The sequence below is a fragment of the Eucalyptus grandis genome, chromosome 8, assembly GCF_016545825.1.
Source record: "Eucalyptus grandis isolate ANBG69807.140 chromosome 8, ASM1654582v1, whole genome shotgun sequence".
Lineage (NCBI taxonomy): Eukaryota > Viridiplantae > Streptophyta > Magnoliopsida > Myrtales > Myrtaceae > Eucalyptus > Eucalyptus grandis.
In genome coordinates, this window is record NC_052619.1 from 24,762,873 (window position 1) to 24,774,936 (window position 12,064).

General features: G+C 37.6%; 2 protein-coding genes across 2 annotated transcripts; both read left to right on the top strand.

The window, feature by feature from the left end:
* Positions 1 to 1,755: 1,755 nt before the first annotated feature.
* On the top strand, positions 1,756 to 6,159 carry LOC104457281 (disease resistance protein RUN1). The gene is made up of 4 exons (XM_039299755.1): positions 1,756 to 2,505; positions 4,539 to 5,643; positions 5,734 to 6,009; positions 6,142 to 6,159. Exons 1-4 carry the CDS (start codon positions 1,937 to 1,939, stop codon positions 6,157 to 6,159), a joined length of 1,968 nt encoding a protein of 655 aa, XP_039155689.1. The 5' UTR covers positions 1,756 to 1,936.
* Positions 6,160 to 6,362: 203 nt separating this feature from the next.
* On the top strand, positions 6,363 to 9,723 carry LOC120286616 (putative disease resistance protein At4g11170). Its single transcript, XM_039298938.1, has 3 exons — positions 6,363 to 7,172; positions 7,619 to 8,203; positions 8,767 to 9,723. The coding sequence occupies exons 1-3, from the start codon at positions 6,417 to 6,419 to the stop codon at positions 9,334 to 9,336; spliced, it is 1,911 nt and encodes a 636-aa protein (XP_039154872.1). The 5' UTR covers positions 6,363 to 6,416; the 3' UTR covers positions 9,337 to 9,723.
* Positions 9,724 to 12,064: the final 2,341 nt, after the last annotated feature.

Consider the following 12,064-nt stretch of genomic DNA (forward strand, 5'->3'; position numbering starts at 1 on the left):
AAGTAATCAACTCAGAAAAAGAAGCTTGATCTATTTTTTCATGTCTGGACTATAAAAGAAAATGTACCAATTGTTAGTGAGATGTGCTCAAATCAAAACCCTTTCACCAGATCAGCACAAAAATCTACATATTTGCTTGACTACATCTTGTGTAGGACATGACAATTGATTTACATGTCAAAGCTATCCTCTCAAGTAATCAATAGTACTTCTGTCTTATTTTGGATTTGTTCATTCCCATTATATATTGATTTGATTTCTGGTACATGCATCATGACATGTTCATTTAACAAACAATAAAGAAAAAAATGGAAGCACCATCCTTTTCCGTGAAAGCCATAGCAAAAATCAAGCTAATTTTAGCAACCAAAATACTTTTTTTCATGCCTAATCGTCATACTTTCAAGGGTGTTTCCATCATTCTTTCCCTTTGATTCAGTAGATATACGGAGGTAAATATTTACGATTATTAAAGTACCATAAGTCTCTAATAAATCCATCGACTTTGTGGAAGAGAATATGAATTGTGGAGATAAGAATTAACTTTGGTCATATGCACCGTGTGGAATGCGTTACTCTGCGGCTCGAACGCATAGTTCTATAACATGCGCATAGTTTTCTCCTTTACTTTACAGTCCTCCCCAGCGGCGTAGCATCGATGACAGATGGGTATGGATTGAGAGTCTCGCCTTGGATTCGCCTTAAAGAAGAGCATGTCGTGTTAAAGAAACGTAGCTGGTAGGAAACGTAGGTGGTGGGGGTCACTTGCCCATAAAAGTTTGATCATTTTTTTAGAGCGGGTTGCCTTATTTTATTTTAATTTTCTGAAAGTGATGAGCAAATATTCATTTGGGCTTTTGACTAAGCCAAAAAGAAAAAAAGAAGATAATGTAAGGATCGAGCTAGTCCTATTTAATTTTCTTGGATGGTTTTTATCCCATTTTCCGTAGGGGCTACAGTTTGAACCCAAAGCTGGCATGACAAATTGTAATTTCATTTGCTAAGTTAGGCATAGATTTGGATGACAAAAAAATTCAATTCTTCAACCTGCGTTAAAGGATTTCATTTTTTGGTCACTTTAATGAAAAATGAAAGTATGGTTAACCAACTTTTGAAGCAAGAGTGCGCGCATGGGGGCTAGTATACCGTTATTTGCGCATAAGAAAAAAAATAAAAACAAACTCAAAATGATATATCTTTCGAAGAGACAGGTTATTTATAATTTGCAAAAGAAGAGAAATAAAAGAAAGATGCATTGATTGCGAATGTCATTTCCTCGAAGCCAATGCAGTAGCTAACCTTTTTGAAAAGAGATGAGATGCTCTACTTTCCATACAAGAAAAAGAAAGACAAAGGACTAAAGTAACTTTTTGGGGAGCCAATGGAGTAGCTGACCTTTTTAAAAGAGATGGGATGACACTACTTTCCGCGAAAGAAAAGGGAAAACGAAGGACTATGGAATCCATTTTCCCGAAGCCAGCTCATTAGTCACGGTCCATCATCATGTGCACATTTGTCACGGGTCCATTATCACACGCGTTTTCCCCGAAGCTAGTACATTAGTCACGGGTCCATCATCGTGTACTTTCCGCAAAAGAAAAAGGAAAACAAAGGACTAAAGATATGGAATCCATTTTCCCTGAAGCCAATTGATTAGTCACGGGTCCATCATCATGTTCACATTTGTCACGGGTCCATTATCACGCGTATTTTCCCCGAAGCTAGTTCTTTTAGTCACGGGTCCATCATCACGCGTGTTTTCCCTGAAGCTAGTGCATTAGTCACGGTCCATCATCATGTGCATCTGATTAATAATCAGAAAACTGGCCTCCAATGAGGGGTGCATGAAATACATTCATAGAATTTTTATTGTTAACCTTCTCTCTTCCTTGCCGACCAAAAAAAAAAAAAAAACCTTCTCTCTTCCTTGATTCTGATGGGTTCTTTTTCCTCCAAGGAGCACAAAAGGAGTTACGATGTAATGGCTTCTTCTTCCTCCGAGGAGCCCAAAAGGAGTTGTGATGTAATGGCTTCTTCTTCCTCCAAGAAGTCCAGAAGGGGTTACGATGTCTTCCTGAGTTTCAGAGGTCCAGATGTCCGCAATCACTTTCTCGGTCATCTCTACGCAGCTCTAGATCAAGTGGGTATATACACTTACATCGACAACGAAGAGCTGAGGAAGGGAGAACAAATATCACCTGCACTTATGAAAGCGATCGAGGAATCGCAAATTGCAGTTGTGATTTTCTCTGAGAACTACGCCTCTTCAACATGGTGTTTGGAAGAGCTAACGAAGATCATGGAGTGCAAGGAGAAAAAAGGCCTCATGGTCCTTCCGGTGTTTTACAAAGTAGAACCAAGAGAAGTGAGAGGGCAGAAACAGAGCTATGGAAAAGCTATGGGTGAGCATGTGGTCAAGTTCGGGAAGAATTCGGAGCAAGTAAAGAGATGGAAGAAAGCTCTCTACGTCGCTGGCTGCTTGTCCGGGTGGCATTTTACTGATGGGTATGTGAGAACAACTCTACTACTTATATTAGTCTAGATCTTTTGATGCTTGATTTTCTCCGAGGTTTGGGATCCTATAAAGTCGGGTAATTTTTTTAACCCTCACTCTCAAGCAAACACACACTCGCACAACACAGATCACGCCTTATCTAGCCCACGAAACAGAGCACAACGTGCGAGCGAGACAGAGCAGCCCATTCGTCCTCTCAAAGCCCCCCGATGGCCACGCCGCCGCCCGATTGCTACGTCCCCACGCAGCCCCAACCGCGTCACCTCAGCCCCTCTCCGTCCCTCTGAATCAAGGGGCTTAGGCGACGACTTGCGACCCCAGATCTGGGGCGTCGAACCCAGATCCGGGGTCGGGTAGCCTTCGGCGATGGTTGCTGGAAACTGGCTACGACGGCTAAGACTTTATTCTGTCGCAGAGAAAGACAGGGGCGACATCGGCGAGGACGGGCGACGTTGAGGGGCATGTCACGATCGCGGGGACATGCGGTTGCAGGGCTGCGAGGCAGAGGCACAGGCCAGGCACGGGATTTTCCCCTGTTGAGGGCCCGGGCATGGCTCGCCCGTTCCCTTTTTGCTTCTTTTAAGTAGATTTTAAATATTAAAATTCCAGACAAATATGAAAAGTATTCTTTTTTTACGAAACCCAAAATTTTGAAATTGCAAATTGATAATCCTTTAAAAGGAAAGTTGTACAATAGTCCAATATGACAAGTTTCTGTGACATAAAGACAGTACATAATACATTAAAAAAAAAAAAAACTAACTTATACTAATCTATATTGACATCCTCTATATAGTTAAAGCTGGGAAAGTTTTCACTCATTTGTACACCATGTGGCACGGAACTTTGCTATGTCATTGCCACGTGGCAACACATGGTAGGGCAAGATACATAGCATAATTGTGTCATATGGCTCATATAAGATTAATTAGCGTTAGTTTAGTGATTTGTCATGTATCTTAAAATACATTAGTAAATAATATTTTTCGTTTTAAAAAAAGTCATGATAGTAAAATTACCAACTTAAATTGAATCTTATATTTCAACTGATCTGAATTTTTAAAAAAAAAAAAAGACCAAAATAAGAAATATACTGAAACAAATTTATCTTGCTGCATTTTCTGGACTTCCAGGACTTGAGTTGAAGCTTGTCCCTCACGCTTTCTTTGAATTAGTTTCTGTTTCAATTACATCAAGCTTTGATTGACCAATATGGGCACCTCTCTCGCAAGAGCATCTCTCCCATCCTTTGTATCCACAGTCATTTTATCGAGCGAAATATCGTGTCTAGAGCATTGACCTCATTACGTATCCCATCATACATAGGAGAAGATAAATTTTGTGTTCTATCAAACTTTTCTTATTTATTAGAAATGTTTATCTTATTTTTTATAAGAGGAAAGAATAAAAAAAAAAAACTCGGTTTTGAAAGGAAATGCAGCCCTTAATGACATTCTTGTAAATACTTGAAGCTTTAAAGAGCAAGAAGGTAATTAAGACATAGTTTTCTTTGTTCCAACGGCAGACGCACGTGTCTTTGTTTGTCCACTTTGAAAAGTGGGAGTCAGTCATCCCAAAGGATAAAATACTTTGATTTTTATTAGGTTTACCCCGTGGTAATGCTAACTTAGACTTCACTTTGTTGGTTTCCATCACAGCTACTACTTTGCTAAGAGAAATACCGGATAAAAGGGTAGGCATTCGGAAAATCTAAGGAAAAGCAAGATAATTCGATGAACTTTGTAAAAAGATCAAGACGATGTGTATCAGCATTTAGCATATCCAATAATTAAATTGAATTTTTAATAAATGCATTAGTAAATTAACACATAACATGAAGAATAAGATGGAAAAATACAGTCGTTGACCTGTGTAGACACGGGCATCTTACTAGTTGAACATATTCGGACAATCATCTCTAGATATATTGCAAACTAGTTTCTTACTAAAAAATTCTCTATAATTGCTTATTCATTTCTTTGGATTACTCCATAAGCAATTTCAACTAATTTTTCCTTGTCAGATATGAAGCGAGGCTTATACAACAGATCGTACAAGAGATCTCAACTCAATTGGATCGAACAGCATTAAATGTAGCCAAGTATCCGGTGGGGATAGATTCCCGAGTACAAGAGCTTAAAACAATCTTAAATCTACAATCCAAAGATGATGTTCTTATGGTGGGATTATGGGGACAAGGAGGTGTAGGGAAGACAACCCTTGCAAAAGCCATTTATAACGCTATTTTTAGGGAGTTTCAAGGTGCTAGTTTCTTGGAACGCATTCGAGAAAATTCCAAAAGTTTCAATGATTTGGTTTCTTTGCAAGAAAAATTGTTATCGCAGGTGTTACTGGAGAAGAAATTAACAGTCTACAATGTTGGTGGAGGAAGTCAGTTAGTTAAAGATAGGCTTTGTAGTAAGAAAGTTCTCATCATTCTAGATGATGTTGATGATGCATGCCAATTAAATGCTTTAGCCGAAAAGTGTGAGTGGTTTGGTGAAGGAAGTAGGATAATTATCACAACAAGAAATAAGCAGCTGCTAACTTCTCATGGGGTAGATCGGGATCATATATATGAAGTTAAAGCTCTTGAGGAGGGTAAAGCTCTTGAACTTTTAAGAAAGCATGCTTTTCTAGGAAATCAAGAAATAGAAATAAGAAACAATCTTGTCTATCAGGTTTTGCATTATGCAAGAGGCCTTCCTTTGGCTCTTGAGGTGTTGGGTGCTTTCTTGTGTGGTAGAGGAGAAGATGAATGGAAAAGTACCTTGCAAAAAATTGCCAAAAGTCCTAATAGAAAGATCAATGATGTGTTAAAGGTAAGTTATGATGAATTGGAAGATGATGCAAAGGAGATTTTTTTGGACATCGCCTGTTTCTTCAAGGGGAGGAGTATGGAGTACATTAAGAAAGTTCTTGATAGTTGTGATTTTCACACGACTATTGGGATACAAGTTCTCATTGAGCGCTGCTTGATTAGTGAAGAGGAAGAGAAAATACAAATGCATGACTTGATACAATTAATGGGTATGGATATTGTTAAAGAAGAATGTCGTGATGATCTTGGAAAATGCAGTAGGTTATGGCTTCGTGATGATGTTCTTGAAGTTCTATCAGGAGATATGGTAAGACTTGATATTCACAATCTATTCTTATCTTCGACTTTTTTACTACAGTTACAAATAAAGCTAAATATGTTCGAAAAAAATATACAGGAAACAAGTGCGATAAAAGCCATAGTCTTGCGGCTACCAAAGCCAGCAGAGATGTATATTGGTCCTGATGCTTTCACAAAGATGAGAAAGTTGAGGTTGCTTATCTTGCTTAATGTAGATAATTCTGTTCAAGGTCCCATTCATCTCCCTAATGAGTTAAGGTGGTTTGAATGGCCTAATTGTGGTTCCACCCTGGAATTTAGCTATGGTCCAAAGAAATTAATAGGACTTGATATGCGTAATAGCAAGATCAAGGTAGTGCCCAAACAATTTGAGGTACGTATTTACTTGGTGCTTTTTTTCTTTACTTATGGCTGTATAGTGAATCTGATGATGTTTGTTATTGTTATTAGGAAAACATCTCCAATCACTGTATTCTTTTATACATATTATTTCACCTTTTACCAGCACGAAACAATTTTCTAATTTTTGCCCTACTGAACAACATAATCGTCTTTACATACATACATACATACATACATACTGCCATAAAATAGAAGTAGTTACTTGTTCATCAAAGTTTTGCGATAATGCTTATGAATTTTGATGTGGGAAAAATCGAAGCCAGATCTTTTAAATGAATATTCATCGCAGTTTTTTTTTTTTTTTCTGTGGAATATTTCTTGCAGGAATTTAAAAGATTGAAGTTCATCAACTTCCATAATTGCCAGTCGCTGGTTTGTATGCCAGACATCAATGGTACTCCATATCTAGAGAAATTGGATCTTAGTTGGTGCAAAAACTTGGAGTGTGCCCACGAATCAATTGCATATCATGGCAATTTGCAATTTTTGAATTTGAGTAGGTGCTCTAAACTTCATCATTTCCCCAATGTACTCCGGTCCAAGAATCTTCAATTTCTTGATCTCAATTTTTGCACAAAATTGCAAAGATTCCCTGATATTCCAGATAAAATTGGAGGCTTGCGTGAACTTTATTTAGAGGATACTTCAATTGAGGAACTTTCTGCATCCATAGAAAATCTTGTCTCATTGGAAATTATGGATTTAACGAATTGCAAGAAACTGGCAATCCTTCCTTCTAGCATTTACAAGTTGAACAATCTTGGAGGTTTGTACCTCAGTGGCTGCTCAAAACTAACCAAGTTTCCAAAGAAGGAGGAGGACTTGTGTGGTCCCCACATGAAGACGGGATTTAGTAAGTTACGGATCCTATCACTTGATGGATGCAATCTATCAGAAGTGGAATTTCTACAAAATCCTTCATGTTTTCCTAAGTTATCTTCATTGGATGTTTCATATTGCCAAGAACTAAAAGAGATCCACAATATTCCACTGCAATTGATTCGACTGTCGGCAAAAGATTGCAAATCTCTAAGTAAAATTCCCTCCAACATACCTCATGCTCAGTATGTTTACTTAAATTCATGTCATGAATTGTTAAGTGGATTGACCATGAATGATTTGTTCAACCCTCAGGTTAGTCTCTCTCTCTCTCTCTCTCTCTCTCTCTCTCTCTCTCTCTCTCTCTCCACAAACACACACACAAAAGGCTGAAAATCCAGGATCGATCAGCTAATTAAGAAAAGCAAATATATAGAAAGTGATTCTGTGTATAGATGTAGTGGAGGTGACTATAGGGCAACGCAAACAATATTTTCTATATTTATAAAACTCTAGTTTGCTATGGAATTACAAGGATCACCCAATGAAAAGCTTCAACAATATATGTCAACAATACAAGTTCATCCAATTACAAAGTCTTCTACAATAAATATCCCATTTCCACCAATTAATTACCAAACGTCTTTGTAATGCTATTGCTAAGTAGAGCTATACTCTAGGACTACCCACTTAACTCATTGAAACTCCTCTTTTTATGTGCCAATTTAAAAAAATTATCTAACAGCTTGCATCTATGACAGCATTTTAATCCCGAAGAGCATTATAATTATACTGGTAGCTGCGAATTTCTTCTACCTGGAGGAGAGATGCCACAGTGGTTACTCCCTAATGAAAATGGTTATATATCTTTCACGGCTTCAAAGGACTTATTTAAGAAGATCGTAGCGTTAGTTATCTGTGTTGTAGTCTGCAAAGATGAACGAATAGAGGGTTTCGAGTTGTGGCTATATGCACTCGTTAATGGCAAAATGAGGACGGGTTTTATGACCTCTGTCACTTCATCATTGTTGGATCATGTGTGCCTTCGGGTTTACGAAGTACCGCAGCTTTGGGGAGGACTAGAATATGCCTTTGGTGCAGATGACAGGAGTCAATTCCATATTATGATTAAAGCAGAATCGGTTGGTACAATTGTGAAAAAGTGTGGATTCCGCCTACTGTGCAAGCCACTAGAGAATGATTTGAAGATTTTGCTTGAAGATGATCAATTGATGGATCCAGATATAATTTATGAGATTCAAAATGACGGTTATCAAAGCATTAAAAATGAGGGATACAGATTAACCATGTCACTCCAAGAATGGATGGACGAATTCACAGTAGAGGTCTCTCTCTCTCTCTCTCTCTCTCTCTCTCTCTCTCTCTCTCTCTCTCTCTCTCTCTCTCTCTCTCTCTCTCTCTCTGTGATTGATACAAAGTCTATATTGGGCGATTGTGTGTATATTGCCAAAGCTGAAATTGCTAGACAAGCAACTAATACAAGTTGATTCTGCACGCTTGAACATGATCAAACAAGCAAAGAGGAAGACAGTTCAAATGAAATAGAAGATTTGCAAAATCGTAAAATGACCACACGACAAGATAATTCAACAAATTACTCCACATCAGGAATGAACATGGTTGACCTCTCCCAATCTCTTGCTCTTTGCGCGTGCATGGTGATACTGAAAGTTGGGCACACTGTGTTGGTATAATGCAAAAGCTGAAAATTCTAGACAAACAAACAAATCTAATTTAGAGTGATGCATGTATATGTAATAGGGGTGGCTAAAACACTTGCAAGGGAATGATTTGCTATCCCGTGAATTAAAAGCAATATACTCAAATCAAATTCTTTTACTTCAACTATCACAACTTGGGTGTTTCTAACAGTTTGATCATTTAACAGAAGTGGCGTTATTCCTTAATTCATCCTTATCTCCGAATTGTTCGCCCTGGAGGAGAGATGCCAAAAGACTTCGTCCTTGCCAAAGATAGTACCATATCTTTCATGGCTTCGCAGGAATTCTTTGACAAGTTTCGAGGATTGGCTCTCTGTGTTGTTTTCGGTGTAGAAGATGGAGAAAAGGAAATATCTTTCGACATCGTGCCACATGTTCATGGCCAAAGGGGGAATGTGCTATCAGGTACTCTCGGTTCATTTGATTCAGATCATGTGTGGATTCAGTATCTCCGATCAAATGTGTTATGGGGAGTGTTGGAGGGAGGAGTTGATTTTGGGCAATTTAACGAGAGTTATTTACAATTTAGCATTAAACTTAGAGTATCGGGTGGAACCGTGAAAAGGTTGGGATATATGCTAAGATGCACACCACTGGAGAAAGATTTAAAGGTAATGCTTGAAGACAATCAATTAGTGGATCCAGCTGTACTTTACGAGGATGGCGATGGATGTCCACGTAGAATCGCAGCAAACTTCATGCGCAGATTCAGAGAGAGAGAAACAGGAAGCCAGTAAGAGTGGAACAGAGTAAATGGGAAGAGGCGAGTGCAATATGAGTTGGCTTGCAGATGTTAAGGAAGCAATCATTAAGCCAGCAAAACAAATTCGGGGTGGCACATGTTTCCTGATACCCTAGGACATCTGTGTCCTTGTTGAAGTAGTAGATGGCATTCAGTTCAATCTCTCATGTGAGATTCAGATATATGCAAATAGATAGATGGTGATTTTGCACACAACATTCATCGCAAGTGTGGTCGTTTTCAAATATTTTCTTGTCAATCGGATTGTGATCTCATTGATAAGTGTCATATTTTGCGCAACATGTTTTGTTACATATCATTTACTAAATTCAACGATGTTAGCGCATCCTTGGAATAGTCTCAACTCGAGACATATTCTACTTCAAAATGCCATTGTTGGGAATGTCTTAATGTTCTGATCTAAGTTTAATTTTATATTTTGAACAAAGACACTTGTGCTTGGGTACAATTGTACCTGATGTCATGATTTTTAATTTGGGTTGCATGTACTTAATTTCAGATTTTCCAGTTTTATTTCCATTGAGACCTCAGTCACCCGGGATCTGTCTTCCAGATTCGCTGCCTTTTTTTTTTTTTTTTTTACGTAACTTGGCAAGTAGAGCTAATGGCAAAGCTTCGCAACCACTTTCGCGCGCGCGCGCGTGCACACACACACATATATATATCTCCTTGTCATTTTTTTTAAAATTATTTTGTTTAATCTTATGGGTTTCACATTATTCGTCTCCAAAATGCTTTTCAACAACAATGATTATGTATATTTGTCCATATGTAAGCCTACCAAAAGGTTTAGCGCGCACAATTTTTCGTGTGCATATATGCTAACGGGAAATATACTAGAGTATTGAGCATAATCAATGAATCATATGGAGCTTTTCTATAGGGACGTTAGGATCCTGGTCTCTAATTTGGACAATTTCTCAATGCTTTTGAAAAGTTATTTTCTTTCTTTTTGATGACTAAATTTTGAAATAGTCACAGATCAACTACAGGAAACCGATCCATACATAAATTGCTGACATCTTATAAAATCCAATTCTCCCCCATCTTGTTCCTGTGGACCACAATCTTCAGTAGTGATTTCTATGTGGCTGCACCATTCAAGTTTATGGACCTCATTATTCATGTGCTTGTGCATTTTGTTGACATTATTTATGCGCACATGTATATATTTATATTTTTTTTTTCTATCAAATTCTTTTCCTCTATATATGGACTTGTGTGATTGCAACGAAAACTCTAATATTGTAGTAGTGATATGAATGAGAAAATTACACTAAAAGTCATAATATTTGGTCCAAAATACAATCAATTCCCAAATATTTTTTTAAAAAAATGAAGGTACAAGCAAGTTCTATATATTTTGGAAAGGGTGCAATTTTATCCTCGATATCTACCAAATGTGTTGAATGCAATATGTTGGAAATCTAATGTGACATTTTTTAATAGAAATTGAGAAAATATTGTGTTAAATGAACACATCATAAAATAAGTCAAATTTTTTAATTTAAAAAAAGAAACCAAAAGCGTATCCAAAATCATAATGAAGACAAGAAAACCAATGGCCCCTGGACCAAACGCTTAAGACTTTTGATAGGTTCTCCTAATGTGTATACCGTTAAAACCTATAGCACAAATGGTGTTTGAACAAAAATTTCTTGCAATTAACTTTAAACTGAACTTGTTATATTATTGAAATACTAGACAATGCTTTTTTCTGACACTTTACTTTAATTTTTTAGAATAATTGATAATGATTTCATGAAATTCTACAAAATTAGAACTCGTAAGGTCATGGCTTGTGATCTCACCCTTCACTTATTTTCAAATTTTCATATGTTTTCTCTCTTGTTTCCTTTTAAGTGCAATCTCTCATTAATAGTAGTGATATGTCATGAATCTAAATAGTGATCACATAAATCAAATCTTTTTTATATATCAAGAGAAAATTATCAAATCAAGTCTTAAACATATTGAACATTTTTTTTTTTTTTTGGTGAAGGATAATAGTATTAAGCTTAACCAAAATGTACAAGCAAACGGCACCAAAACTTACACTCAAAATGAAAAAGGTATAATGAGTGGAAGGGTGCCGAAGGAAGAAAAGGAAAAGCCAACAAGGCAGCGAAACAAAAGGAATATTAACCAAGAACGGCCTAAAAGCAAATCAAAAGAGATGGCAATCGGCTAGCCAAACAGTGGCAAACAAAAACAAAAGACAGACACATTGACACGCAACTAGCAAGAGACAAAGTCACGGCCAACAGGAAGGCGCATCCATCAAAAGACCGACCAGAAGAAACTAAGGAGCCACCTGATCAAAGTCGAAGATGCACGGGTTCAAACCCCAACTACGCTGTAGTCTCCTGTTTCGAGGATTGTCGTCAACGTTGGTGAAAGTGAGAGCCATGTCCTTCACCACTCTGACAAGGTGCTTCTTCACCGCGGAATCTTGAGAGTATGATTCCTAAAAAGAAACTCATTCCTATATTTCCATATAAGGTGGCAAAGAGCTCCAAAAGAAAATCGCACAATTGAATGATAGAAATCATTGCCAGAAAGGAACTTTAAAGCCAAGCTAAGGTTGTCTGCACAGGAACTATTGCGCCAAGGAAGGTTGCATCTTGCAGCCTAGAGGAATGCCAAACTGGCTATAACGGTGCAACCAAAGAAAAGATGATCAATAGAATCTAGCGTTAATT